Source organism: Cygnus olor, chromosome Z (genome assembly GCF_009769625.2).
Source record: "Cygnus olor isolate bCygOlo1 chromosome Z, bCygOlo1.pri.v2, whole genome shotgun sequence".
NCBI lineage: Eukaryota > Metazoa > Chordata > Aves > Anseriformes > Anatidae > Cygnus > Cygnus olor.
The window spans coordinates 61,935,562-61,950,925 of record NC_049198.1 but is presented as its reverse complement, the minus strand read 5'-3'; the positions used below and the strand labels follow the sequence as shown (position 1 = coordinate 61,950,925).

General features: G+C 35.7%; 1 protein-coding gene across 1 annotated transcript in view; it reads left to right on the top strand.

Annotated features, from left to right (window-relative positions):
• PRDM6 (PR/SET domain 6) overlaps positions 1 to 14,685 on the top strand; it is a 67,836-nt gene extending 53,151 nt beyond the window's left edge. The window contains exons 4-6 of the mRNA XM_040541262.1: positions 1,130 to 1,254; positions 4,416 to 4,758; positions 14,505 to 14,685. Coding sequence (XP_040397196.1) covers positions 1,130 to 1,254; positions 4,416 to 4,758; positions 14,505 to 14,685 — 649 coding nt within the window. The remainder of the gene's footprint in view (positions 1 to 1,129; positions 1,255 to 4,415; positions 4,759 to 14,504) is intronic.
• Positions 14,686 to 15,364: the final 679 nt, after the last annotated feature.

The window sequence follows — 15,364 nt, the reverse complement described above, 5'->3', positions numbered from 1 at the left end:
GAAAACTGGTTGAGGCCTAACATTATTTTATTTATTTATTTATTTATTTGGTCTATAGATGTTTTTCTGCCTTACATAAGCTGTTATAAAAAATGGTCATTTCTTGGTACTTTGACTGTACCATTTTGGTATGTAATCCTTCAGATGGAGTAGACTGTTCTTCTTGTATATATTGAATTTCTATCCATCTCACATGAAGGTGTTTTATTGTTCCATGTGAAGCCTAAGGGAAAAGTCACTACAAACTGATAACATTTTTATTTTATCTTGCGCCTGAATCTAATCGCACACAGCTTTTGTCCCAATGTAAAACTGTTAACGGTAGAAGTATCACTCTGAAACTATTTACACCAGTGCAAGATCAGGACAAGGCTGTAGTTTTTATACTACAGACTTTAGGATTTTTCTTTTTTGGTCTAAGATTACCCACAGTTTTCCCACAGAGTGATGCGATAACTTTTAAGGTAACACTAATTTATACTTACTGAAGGATCATCGATGTTATCCTTATGTTTCATACAGAGGAAGAATTCTGTGTTTGTATGATCAGATTGACTCCATTTTTGCACTTCTCTAACCCAAAGTCTATTTTACTCAATAATCCAAGATCTCTCTTTTTGGTGGTTTACTGCTGTAATGAAAGGACACATCATACTATAAGAAACCTCTGGCTAAAAGCACTCATTCAAATTAAAAGAACTGTCATTTATTTACTTCTAAAATTTATTAACTTCATCTTAGATAGTAAATGCAAATCTGTTTCAATGGCTTAACTCACTGAACTGTGTACATTGTACAAAATGAGCAAGGTGTTACATTTCTAAAATCATTTTCAAAGGGACGTTGTAAGAAAATATCAGTCTTTTCATAAAATCTTAACATTAGTGTAATGTTGGTGTTTAAAACACATTAGTTACAAATTAGTTAAAAGCAATTTGTTAACTGTGCTACAGAAACTGATCAAAGTCCTTCACTGAGGACAAATTCAGTTTTAAAATATTCAGTAAGATATTAATTTAGTTATGTGCAGAAATGATTCCAAAACTATGGATTTCTACTGTAATACTGTGTATGACAAGAGGAGTGCTCTATTCCTAAATTAGGCCCTTTTTATTTTTCTCTTGATTAGGTCAAATATATTCTACCGGGCTTGTATAGATATCCCACGGGGTACAGAGCTATTGGTGTGGTACAATGACAGCTACACATCTTTCTTTGGAATCCCTCTCCAGTGCATCGCACAAGATGAAAATTGTAAGTTGCTTCTCTATTTCTACCAGCACAAGCCAGAATTCCTGTTTCATATCTAATCAGTTATATTCCTAGGGTATTTTAAGACATATTAAATGAAAGTGACTATATATTTAAGGTAAGCTTGATGTATACAAAATAAAACCCCGAAGCTGATACACTTAAGCTACCAACATCATGATATAATTACCTAAATAAACTGAGGTGTCTGAAAGTGTGCAGGTCCACGCAGATTTCCCACTACGGCAGCCCCATTTAACTTGGTAGTGTGTGGAATCACTATTCCTTATAAGTGATTCACTACTAGTTTATTCTTAACTGATTTAAGGATAGCTTGGCTTCTTAACTGGTTCTTAGCTGATTTAAGAAGAGATGATTTAATTCTTAACTGATTTAAGAAGAACTTGATTCTTTCCGTTTGTTACGAGACCTATCACAAGAGACTGTGTAGCCAAAAGAGTAGTGTATTGTAGGTCCATCAGGCCTCTGTTAGCGATTGTTTGTTCTGTTACCTGAGTATCTTGAGAAATGCTATGTCTGTGTGATTGTAGAGATGAGTTTCTTGTGGTTAAAAGGTAAAAGCGAGCTTCTCTCAATACAAGTTGAGTGCAGGTAGCCTGAAATTACAATGAACTTCCATTCCATCCTGACCATCCCCATTTCCATTCATACTTCTACCCCTTCTCAATATTTTATTTTGCTAGGAATCATCACAAAATTAAGCATGGAACTTATAACACAGACCCAGTGCAATCAAGTGCTGGATACCTTTGTCTATAATGGGATTAGGTGATCCACGCACACCTTTCAATTTCACTGTTTGCATGTGGAACTCAATTAGAGGTTGCATCAAAGATCTTTTTTTCTGTTTTGACAGCTATATATGTCTACATGGTGGAAGAAACCAATAACGGATGCTTGACTGACTTTGGTCTAATGTGACCCTGTGGTTGCCCACGTATAATCAATTATATATAGGATACATATTTTCCATCAAGTATTTGGATATTTAAACAGCTATTGTAAGATGAACTCATGTCTTGCAGCAACTTAAGTAGTGAACCATGGGGGCAATAAAACAGTAAGATAGCAAGGATTAAAATGTCAAAAATAAACATCCTTTTTTGTCTTGAGTTTTCAAATCTGTTGGGCTTGAGAAGAGTTTAAAAGAAATTAAATTACTGGCAGTAATGTTTGCTGATTAAACTCATGCTCTGCAGTGTACAACATAGAAATATTATTTTTTCTTTCATGAGCTGAAGCTTTACAAAACCTTTATTTGAAAAGCACAGCATTATGGTTAAAATTTATAAATATTGTGACTTGTTATTTTTCTGTGAGAAAAGTTTGAGTTTCTTCTGCAGAGAAACTGACATGAGTAGATGAAATTCATCTCTGAGCATGGAGCCAGCTGCAGGCTGCTATAAGACTTAACTACTACTTAAACCCATAAGCATATCTACTGCATAGAGGTATTTTGACCCAGTGCAAAATTTGATCTTATTTCTTCCATGGACTTCTATGAATAAAATTAAAAGGAAAAAATAAGGGGAGGAAGGAAAAAAAAATAGAGTGATCTTTTTGGTGTGTGAGGTTGTTGTGGGAAAATGAAAGGGATCACCCCTCGTACTGAACATTTTTAGAGACATGAAAGATGTATTACATGTCTGGAAACTTGTAACAGACAGACCCAAGGATGTAACTCTACTTAGAACTCAGGTCCTCAGATACTCCAGAGAAAAATACGGTAGAAGGGACCTCAACTTAAGTATATAAAACAGCATATAATATTAGGATCATTGTGATTGAGAAAATAAAGTAAAACATAACTTTTTGAAGTAACTGGTATAATATAAGGTATTACCATAACATTAGTTTTTATTACATTTTTATTGTATATTAAATGATATTAGAATATTCCAGTTCATAAATGAAATTTAATTCTCATATTTGCTCTTAGAAATCTATTATAATGATTTACCTAAGCAAAGGTGCAGTTTCCAATCACCTGTTTAAGTAGGTAATTTTTATACACATACACAGGTATAAACGCTTTGTGACAGTAACTAAACATGAACATATGGAGACAGACATGCATACAACATTTAATTTAAAAGTCTCCATTAAAATGTTATGTCATGAAGTCGAGCATGACAAAATTAGAAAACATGAGAATGCACTGGGTGCAGGTGGCCTAAGTTATGCTTTTTTTTGCATTGTGGTTCAATCTCCCATTATCTGACTCATTTTTTTTCCATATGACCCTTGCTTCATTCACTGCATGATCTAGATGGTAGTCAAGGAATGAGGCAGCTGTTCAACTTTCTTCTGTATGTTTGAACTCCTGCCTTCCTTATCGTGTGATATCCAGATTTAATACTGAACTGCTTCTTTGTGAGAACAGTTTATTGCAACTGTTGCTGAAATATCTGAGTGCCTCATAAGCTGTAGCTTGTTCCTGTTTTGTAGGTGGGAAATCAATGCACAAAGATACCTCTGCCTATACTTTGCATTGTCTCATGGTAATCTGACTGCTATTAGCGTTAATCACACAGGTCGTGGTGAAGTCACTGGCTTTATATTGTATTGGTTGTGTGACTATTTGTGAGATGTAATAATACCCTTAGTGTCTGCGTATTGAAAGGATAAGGAAACTATTGCTGCAGGAGATATGTAAACCCTGTTGTATCTCAAGGAGTGTCTGAACAGGGATTTTTTCTTCATGCTTTCAAAATTCATGCTTGTCTGTGATATCACAATTGCACATGCTGATTGCAGCATGCAGAGTCAGGGTATCACAAGTACAGCAGTGTTTTCTTTCACATGACAATCTCACTGTATAACAAATGTATATCACAGTCAGGTTTCTCTGAGTCCTGTAAGCTTCAGATACCTCTTTGTATGAATTTTCATTCTAGTGTCACAGAATCAGCATCATCCATTCAGATCACTGTCTTGTTCAAGCCCATTGAAAAAATAAATTGTTAAAACAAAAGTGTATAATTCTAGTGTGAATAAAATAGAGGATGGGTTGGTTTTTTGTTTGTTTGTTTGATTGTTTTTTTTTTTTGTGTTTTTTTTTTTTTGTTTGGTGTCTCCCAAGATTGTATTAGTTCTAAAAAGGCATAAAAAGGATCTTATTTACTTTTCTTGTTTTCTCCCAGTGAATGTCCCTTCGACTGTAATGGAGGCCATGTCCAGACAAGACACCCTACAGCCATTTAATAAAAATAGCAAACTATCCCCTGCCACTCCACAGCGATCCGTAGTATTTCCACAGACTCCGTGTAGCAGAAATTTTTCTCTCCTGGATAAGTCTGGGTCCATCGAGTCAGGATTTAACCAGATCAGTGTCAAAAACCAACGAGTTCTTGCAAGCCCAACTTCAACAAGCCAACTAAATTCTGAGTTCAGTGACTGGCATCTTTGGAAATGTGGGCAATGCTTTAAGACTTTCACCCAGCGGATCCTCTTACAGATGCATGTGTGTACGCAGAACCCTGACAGGTAAAACCCAGGCTCTCTTTATTTCTGTATCTACTGATAGCCAGATCCACTGCTTTATTCTTTTACCAAGCTGTTATCATTTCCAAAACCAAACCATTATTAGGAGAAACCTGTACAACATAATTCATCTGCTGCTCTGTGAAGTAAGCTGATAAAAACCATTGCTTGACTTCCCTATTTGTAAAAACATTTGGTGCCTAAACGTACAGATAAAAGGAAATAGCTAAGGATATAATCTTGTTTTCAGAATGGTTTGGTACATCTGTTGGAAGCAACAAAATAGAAGGAAAATTTATGAATATCATAGGAGGAAAAATGAGGTCAAGATAATTAAAAGTCTCTCTGTCTTCCAAAGATAATCTAACTTGCTGCTCAGTGGCTGTCACAGTCATTTCAGGGTTCACCTATAGTGTGCAATGTGTATGAACTTAATTAAGTACTAAGAGGTAATGAATTGGAATTTTTTGCTTAGTACTATTTTTCTTCAGAGCATGCAAACCCATAAATCGTGCAAAGCTGTCAAAAGGAAATACCTACTCCACTAGTGATGTGGAGGAAAACAGATGCCACTTATTCAATAAACTAATATCCACACAGAAGAAAAATGTTGACTAGATACCTCAGAGTCAAAGTTGGTTTGAAAGTTTGTCAATACAGAATTTTATGGCCGTGAACTGAGGATGAAATTTAGCTGAACAAGTGAATTAAAATTTCAGGTACTCTGACCGGTGGCACAGTAAATATAATGGAACCATTATTTATGAATCAAAGCTGGTTTATTTGACAATTTTGATAGCTGGCAGGACAAAAGACAAAAATCAAATTAATTCAATAAAAAAAGCTGTCCATGTTTTGTCTCTTCTTCAGCTGTGAAAAGGTTTGAGCAGAACAGCTGAATCCCTGGCAACTTGTTCTCAAAACAGCATTCAATTGTGAATTTCTTTTAAACAAAGCAGTATAAAAACAGTCACCTGTGAGTCTGCGTGTGTATGCATGTCTATGTCTTTTTGTGTACGTGATTATCTATGTGTACACATATGCTTGTGTGATTCTGAGACTAAAGATACACTAGAGCATAAATCCAGTTTTCCAGGAGAATACTTCAAGCATGCTAGGGATAAACTTGATTCCATTCAAATCTTCATAGAATTTGAAGAGTTTATAATATTGCAAATGCAAATGCAAATGCAAAAAAAAAAAAAAAAAAATCAACATTTTCTTCTTTCAATGTTTTGTGAATTTCATGCTGGTCTTAGCAGAAACAAATGCTACACTAAAGAAGCTGTAGGACACAATGGCCAATTTAAGTGCCACAATATAGAATATCCTGAAAGGTCCACTCTCCAAAGCTTAATAGACTTTTTTGTTTTCAGTATTAAAGCATCCTAAGCAGATGCATAGAAGAGCATAAAATGCTGCATCAGGGGTCTAGAAGAGGTATGCTGCGAAGATCCTCCACATGGTTTCTTAGCAATTCATCCAGCCAGGTTGTGAAGACTAGATTTCATCCTTTTCTTCACTTGAACTTGTATCTCACTTTATAAAGAACCAAGCTGCAGACAATAATTAATACAAGAAGAGTCTCTCCTACTGGAGCTGTTCTGCACTCTAAGGTGTAGTTAAATACTAATTTGCCAGAGAGAACAACAGAAGATAAGTCAATCTTAGTATTAGGGCTGTCATCATGGAGGTTTGCCTTTTTATTCTATTTTCTTCTAAGTATCCTGTGTCTAATGTTCACTGAAACACAAGCTGGAATTCAAGTCTTCCGCTTTGGAGGTGAACACCATCATTAGTAGGTTCCTGATTCATGGTGTCTTCCCATTTTGCCTCTGCAAAAACTTGTCCATGCAATACAGGACAGATTCACCGTGAAAGTGTAGAGCAATTTTTCCTCAGAATACCCTACAACATAGTAATCAAATTATTTAGATCAGAGGACAGGTGGTTATATCTCTCCTGCAGGACCAAAGAGAGTAAAGGGTGATTACAGAAAGGACTCTAAAAATTTGGTGAGGTTTGGGGCAGAAGGATGGTTAATCGGTGAGTAAAGACTAAGTGTTGATGTAGAAGCTTTCAGGAAGATTTGAAATGTAATAGCTAATGCCTCTTTCTAAATACTCATGTTAGCTAAGTTAGCTGGTTTCATCTTTGACTTGTTGGTTTTTGTGAATCTAATTCTTATGAAACTTTTTCTGTTGTGTTATGTATAGATATTCTAATCTCAAGAGGATGCAAGACACACTGAGGAACAATGTGTTCAATACATACAGTTACTGCGATTCTCTGTTTTGTGACAGCCAGGTTCCCTCTTTACTGAATAATGGCTTACATCACTATATCTTCTCATTAAATAAATTATGTAGACTGCTTGAGGAGGCCACTTTTGTAATGCGTTCTTTGTTTTTGTGAGGCGTGCCATCAACAAAACTGTTGTAAAAACATTTCCCAACAGATCTGTTGAAGTGGGGCATCAGTCACATGAATCTGTTCAGTCTCATTGCAATTCATTTAGTGTTCTAAATACCAAAGTAATTGTTAGTGCAGATCATAACTGTTCTAGGATTTGGTTTCTCATATTCCCACTTTGAAATCATCACAGGTTGAACTTATATCATGGCCAGGTTTTGGTCTTTTAGAAGGTACCAATAGATAAGTTATTTAGTGGCTGGAAAAGAGTTGCCTTTGGTTTCTTGAACATACTGTATTTCTTCACATGAAATGTTCCTAAAGTGTTGTACAAAATTTCCTGGAGCCAAGAAAATACGGTATGATTTGTGAAAGAATACCTGCCTGCCAGCCTAAAGGACTGGATACAACTCTCTGGTTTGTATTTTCTTGCTGATAACTGCAGCACCACTGCAGCTGATAAACAGCTCCCCATTTATTGTCAGCAATTTGTGAGCAAACCAGCCACTATATCTTTGATGTGACTGAAGCAGCAAGGGCTGTCTAGTCTAGGAAATGACTTCAGACTATCTGTTCTGGCTTTGTATTTGTTTTTCAACAATGCTGATTACCTACAGCATGAGGTGCAGGGAAAACATCTTTGAACCTATACAGGAGTCCAAATCATGGACAGACATGAAAAAAGCAGTTTAGCTGGGACTTGAGAAATAAAAATAAAATAATAATATCAAAACAAAACAAAACAAAACAACAACAACAAAAGAACACCTTTAAAGCTACTCAGGCTCAGAAAACATCTGAATGAGAGCAGAAAGATGAACAGACATAAATATATATATATATTTATTTCCATTAGGTAGAGAAAAACAAATGTTCCTATTTAATATGTAGATGATTTTATAAATAAAACAATTTTTAAAACAATATGAATACAAAATAGGAAGAATTTTCAAGACCAGCTCTTTGCTGTTTTAGATAACAATTAGGTTTGCAACTTAAATTGAAATTAACTTTATTTAATGGCTTACTTATAATTTACTTCTCCCCATCCACGGAGATACTTTTTAGCTTGTTAAAATTTGTAAGGTTCCTCTTGGAAGCTAATAGTAAATGAGGTTAGAGAGAATGTGGGAGGTAAAGACTTAAATCCATCAAGATCTGAATTCTGGGACTTGCTGTGCCTTTCAGGGTTTTTTTAAACCTTGCCCAGACAGAAGCATTCTGAGCAACTCTTCCTGAAGCAGGATTCAGAAATCTGTCATCTCTCTCTTTTTTTTTTTTTTTTTTTTTTTTTTTTTTCCCCACTGTTGCAGAAATTTCCAACATTACTATCTGGGGACTCCAGAAAAGGGTATACAGCATAAGCCTCTGTGAATCACCTTTAGAGCAATATATATATTATAATTTTACAAATATTTATATTTATATAATTTTATATCATTTTAATCAGCATTTTTTTTTCTTCTGCTAATGACACAGTTTCTTTTAACAACTTCTTTCTTCTTTCTCACTTGATCACCACTTTCAGGATGTATTGATATTGGGGGAAGGCAGATGGCTGCAATTCCCGAGAGTTGTCTGTGGAACATTTTCATATACAGTTTGTACACCTGTGTGATATGTATTCTCATTGATTGCCAAGTATTTAAGTTGACAATTTTAGGAAAACCCCTCTATATAATTGTATCTGAGACTGATAAATTGTAGATATTACCCGGCCTTCGCAATTCTTTTTTATTCAAAAGATATTATTGTACTTTTATTTTGCTGTTACACCTCAAAATTTACTTGCGAGGTTTTTGTTTTGTTTTGTTTTAAAACATGAGCTTGTAGTTTAAAACTGACAATTTCATAGATCTTATTCTCTAATATAATAGCCCAGACCATTTTGTGTTTATCTTTTTCTTTATAGGTTCTGTGCCTTTGACCTTGATACTCTCCTTAAGGTCCATTAATTAATTTAAACATCTCCAAAAAGACAAACAAAAAGTAAATGTGAGCAAGAGTTGTCTATTTCTGTTTATAGAGTGCTATGGAATATTGCTCAATTAAAGTAAACATCATGCTGAATTTAATGCTTTTTCTTGCATAATCTTTTCACAAAGGTTTGCAAACTCCCAGTACTCGTAGTTAATAACAACAAAGGGTGTACAGAGTAGCACCTCTCCCTGACAGCTTCAAAAGTTTGACAACACTTACTCACTCTAACTTTCTGGTTTTGTTAGCTCCTCCACAAACATTTGTAAAAGGCAATCCTAGAATCCCCGGTGGGCTCAGCTTCCCTGTATGTGCTGATGCTTGGTGCATGAAGTGCTCAGGGCTGTAGCCTTGCTGCGTAAGCAGAACACAACAGCAGCAGGGGATGCAGAGTTGGGTCCAGATTTAGTGAATGTAACCCACTCATGGTCACACTGATGCTAGGAACGCTTCAGTGTGCAAGCTAGAAGTACCCTTAGGTGTCAATGTGTTCTACAGACTCTTAGTTCAACTTGTTAGAAGAAGACCTCCCTCCAAAATACGTTTCTGTTCAGAAAACTGTGACCTAGTTTCTCTGGCTGCAGCTGTGCTCTTTATCACTGGTTACTGCATGTTTTAGAGCTTCTTGAAGTCTGGCCTTGAAAATCGATGCTTGTAGCATTTCAGCACTCTCTGCTTTCATTTCTACCAGAGGCTGTGGTGTGACAGTTTCCCCCGCAGCTCCATGAAACCCTGCCTTGGGCTGAATGGCATGTTTTGTTGCTGGGCTCAGTGTGCCACACTCTGACACTGACAACAATCACATTGTTTTCTTCTCAGCCCTCAACAATAAGAAAAGCACCTTTAACTGCCTGTCAGTCTCTCTTCTTTCAGTTGGTGTTTTTCTAAGGCTTTTACAAAAGGGAAAATCAGCAGCAATATGCCAGTTTGTCTTTCAGTGTAGAGTTACTGGTATTCAGAATTCACCATTATGAGGAACTCAGCTCCTAAATATTGCATTGGCATTCCACATGACCTGTGAAAACAGCAACTTTGGTTCTGAGGAGGCCTCACCAGAAACCAGTTCATCATAAAGGAAAGAATCTGAAAATTCAGTGGAAAATAATTATAAGATTTTTCAGGATTATAAAAATTCAGTGTACCTTAAGCATGCTTCATAAGAATTTATGATTTAGAAAATATGTTTATACTGGCTGGATGTACTTAAGAGTTAGGGGTTAGAAAGTACATTGTTTCAGCAGAGGAATGGTAAAAGATAAATAATCAGAGGGATATGTTGTTTTTGCTAAATGAAAATCTAAAAGTAATCAATCTAAATGTACAATTGTCTGTCAGCAGCTATTCCAGATGTGGAGAAATGGATTTTTTACATTGTTATGTCCTAACATGTTGCCTACCTGCTGCATAAAGCATGAGCTTTGGTTATGCTCAATAAGCCTTATGGGGAACATGACATTTGTACTGGTCATGTACAAGATGAAATTTCTCGTAGAAAAATTCATACAAAAAGCATATGACATGAAAAGACACCATCACCACAGGGCAAAATCATTTAAGAGATTTTCTTAATTAGGGAGCAAAAAATATTCTTGACTGCTTTCCTTTTTGAAAACACAACTTGAAAACCTTGGAAAAGCTCAAAATTTAAATAACTGCAAAACCTTAAAACTATTACATTACAGACATTCCCTCTTGAATTTCACTTTAGTGGGCCATCATATGGTCAGGAACTGTAAGATTAGGCTTCTAGAAAATGCTGATGTATGCAACACAGTAGTAAAGATACATAACTGATTGATGGTGCATGTGGTCAATGACAAGTGTAATTTTTCTAACATGAGAGTTTGGTTCTAGATATCCTTCCTTTAAGCTTAGACAGGAACTAGGAGAATATGTAGGTAGGCAGTTAATGAGAATCATTAGAACTGCTTTTGACAGATGTCAGCACATCACTTTTATCAACCCGTTGCTATACATCAGTTTAGCTGTCCTTAAATGTAACTTTCTTAAAAATACTAAATGAGAAGATTTTGGTCAGGGTTGATTTACATCTGGAAGGGCCTACAAGATCCTTTGTAAAAATAAATAAAAAAAGTCAGTGATGAAGAGATTCAAAACTATGTTGTTCCTGGTACATGATAGTTGAAGGATAATTTTTTATAGAAAAAAATATTTCTTCAGACAGTCAGCATGTACTTTCAAGCCCTGGTACACCTGTTTTTATCAAACCAGTTACCTTCATGCTTGCAAATATCCCCGTACATCTGCAGAGAAATATTTTAGGTATGTAGGCCTTTATATGAACTGACTGACATCCATTTTGCTTGATCATTAATTTTCTGGAACATCAGTATGCATCATGGCCATGACACAGCTATGTTTATATTCACTTGCATACTCACTAGCTCAAGAAGGTACGAAGTGTTCTAAGTAATTCCAGTGGGAATTAGCTTTTCTGGGCTGGGGCCACAATCAACCTAGCAACACATCATTGCAAAAACCACCTGTGATGAACACTGTTTTTGTCACTTTGCCCCTTCTGCCTGTAGCCTTCTAAGATCACCAGAGATCACCATCTTAATTCAGTGTCCCAATGCAGACAAAGCGATGGCGGAAGACATGATTGTTACATCAAAGACAGACCTGCTCTGCCCACGTCAATGTATTCACTGAACCACGCATTGCTCATGTCCAGTTGTTCTGCACCACTTTTTTTTTTTTTTTTAAGTATTGATTTTATCTTCCGTCAAGAAAAAAAATTCTGAACACAGTAAAATGGTTACCAGAGGAGGGAAAAAAAAGGAAAAAAAAAATACAATTTTTCTACTTATTGAAAGTCTTTTTTTTTGCTCTTGAAAAAATAGTGTAGTATCCAAAATTTGTGAAAATTTGGCATATTTTGAATCTGTCTACTGTATAAATTAGATATGGCATTTTTAAATTGTTATAGTACTTCAATGCCTATATAAGCTTTCCTTTTAAAATGAGCTGTTTAATATGTCATACCTCTAGCCTGAAAAAATTACTTATTCTGCCCACTTCATTCTTAATCAGAATCACATGTGTATAAATCGGAGAAATGTATCTGCCAAAAGAGTAGGTTAACTTCTTTAAGAGCTGTTCTGCCAAGACATGGATGAATGGAAAAAATGCAGTCTAAGTGATCTAATAATAGGTAATTTTTACAGGGCTCTTTGTCTTGAGCATCAGCCAGTGAAATTTATTCTGAGTATATTAATATCCTTTGAAAACAAGGATACTTAAACTCAAAATTTATTTTGAGCCAGTGTAGGTGGTAAAAAGATCTTACTTGGTATCACAATGTTCACTGATAGCAGGCTTGGAATTTCAACAATTTACATGCAAGTTACAGTGTGACTTTTCAGAATATGAAATTAATCACATTGACTGTTAAAAAAGAAAGAAAGAAAAAAAAGATTAATTGGTTTTATGTAGTGTTGTATCATTTATTGTGGTAGCTGTTAAAAATAGATAACCAGAGGCTAATAGATGTTAATGGTCCCTTTCACTATTAAAAAAATCAATGTTTCTTGGATACAGAATATCTTAATGTGTTCTTTTTGCTTAAAAGTTTTTGATTTGAAAATGTCTAAACAAATAATTCTGCATTCACAAATCTTTGTTTTACCAGCACTTGAAATTTCATGTCAATTTTGATAAATATTTTCTGTGCAAATTAACCATGCACTTGCAGAGAGAAGACTAGCAAACATGTTACTGCTTGTCTTCCAATAAGGAAAACAGATATTCAGTACTTACTTTTTTTTTTTTTCCCTTCTTAAAATATTATTTTGCATATATTCATATTTTTAAGGGCTGTATCATCCAGGTTAAGTAACCTATCCATAGGTTTTACATATTTCTTTCAAACTCGGAGAGCAGTTAGATTTTCAAATGTAAGTAATTAAAATTATAAGCTATTGAGTTATTGACCAATACTGAGCTATTAATCAAGCTAAAAAATTCTACAATCAGGGTTCACTGCTCTGAAGCACTGTAAAATAATAGTATTTGTGTTCAGTGATGCAAGTAGCCACAATTAAGCAGTTCACTTGACAAATGAGATAGTTCACTTTATTTTGCACTTAATTGAATTGTACATGCTTGGTCACCATTGTCCCCTTCACTATAGTTTTGGTTTCTAGCCATTTAAGCATACACATTTATTAAAGAGAGAGCAATTAAGTTGGTGGTTGCCATTGGCTCTTGAGATGCAGACATCAAGAGCTGTGTTTAAAATGTTTTACAGGGTAAATATCCAAATCCCACCCCATCCCTCTCCGTCCCCTGGATTTTTAGTTTCCTTAACAAAAAGTCTGAGGAACATGTAGGACTCTGTCACTAACTTATATGAAATATGAAAAGGAAAAAAAATGTAGTATGTTGATATTAAATCACTTTTTACAAAACAGAAATATATAGATACAATTTCTTTATACTTAATTTCAGTTAGCAAAGGTATTTGCATTTCAGAAGTCCTGTCTCACTTTGCTGTCTTGTATTCTTTTCTTTCCGTGTTTACAGTGTGTTTGTTATGATTCTGAATTTGTAACATCTCAGTCAGGTTTGTTTGTTTATTTGTTTTTAACAAGCTGTGATGTTGAAAACCTAATTTATGGGTTCCATTTCAAGATCACAATAAAGACATTTTCAGTCTGGGTGGGAGAAACCTGTTAATTAAATTAAAATATTTTCAATAGCAGTAAGAAAATAGAAAATAGAAAAGAAAATTAAAAAACTGTAAACAAGGTGGTTAATTTTTCCAGTGTCTTTCATTGCAAAATTTGTTCTCAAAAATAAAATAAGATTAAATAAAATAATAAAACTAAAAAATAAACAAAACAAAACAAAACAAAATAAAATAGATTCCTCCAAATCAGTATGAAGACCTTCACTATAAGCAGTTATAGAATCCCTGTTGAACATATCTGCAACAACCAGACATATTTGTAGGTAAGACTATAGCAGGCGCCAGTAGTCAGAGATCTTCCTAAGCCTCTTAACTCTGATGTATGAGGAATTTTCTGTCAATCAAACCACACCGAGTCTGGGAAAATAAGCAAAGCATCTGATGTGTAGTGCTGATTCACTAGCTCGCTGAATTCTGTTTTGTGGGCCATCACACCCACAGACTGTCAGGTGATTCCTGCACAAGTATTTTACATTTGCTAAAGAAGTCATGAAGATTTGGGTATGTGTCTACCAAGAAAGCCCCAAAGAACTGCCCCCGCAGCTCTCTTTGGAAATTCCTGGGAAGACCAGATGCTCCTGCCCACGTAGTTTCTGACTTGGGATGACAGGGCTCACTGACAGCGTGGTGTTTCCCTTTCCCATTGCAGGCCCTACCAGTGCGGCCACTGCTCCCAGTCTTTCTCGCAGCCATCGGAGCTGAGGAACCACGTCGTTACACACTCCAGTGACAGGCCTTTCAAGTGTGGCTACTGCGGCCGGGCCTTTGCTGGTGCTACTACACTCAACAACCACATCCGGACACACACTGGGGAAAAGCCCTTCAAGTAAGTACTTGAAGCCAGCAGCATTTGACTGCTGTGATTAGAGAGGGAAGCGCATAGCTGCTGCTCACTAGCACCACCAGTCCGCACCAGCACATGGGAGAGGCTGTCAGGAAAGCCATGGCCAGATAAATCCATTTATGTCGCAACTAAAATCAGAATTAAACAAGGTTTGTTTTCAGGTGCCTTGCAGGCCCAGAGCAATTTCCTGTCCTCTGATGAGAATTTGATTGTTTTAATTAAACAACAAGCTACTGCCAGAGAACCATAGCTGAAAATACACTGAAGATTGGGACAGGCTATACTGCAAGAAGGTTTTAGGTTTCTCTGAGGCAGAGGTAGCTGGAGTTTCACATGAGAGCTAATTTGGATCTGGTTAAATATGAGGATGGGGAAGGAGAAGGGGAATATACATCTTTTTTTAGCCTCAGAACCACTGCATAGAAAATGCAACTCTGTCTTCTGGCATAATTTTGGTCAGATTATAATAATAAATTGTTAGTGTTTAGCTATCCAAAATATTTTAAAAAAGGAAACATTGCCTGATCAAGATGTTTTTTAATTAAACAGACTCTGCTGACTTCTGCAGTTTCTGTTGATTGAAATTAAGGTCAAGCAGACATCTGAGTCTCAGAAGCTTTCTCTTCTCTACCCTCACCTCCAGCAATAGCAAAGCTGATCCAAGT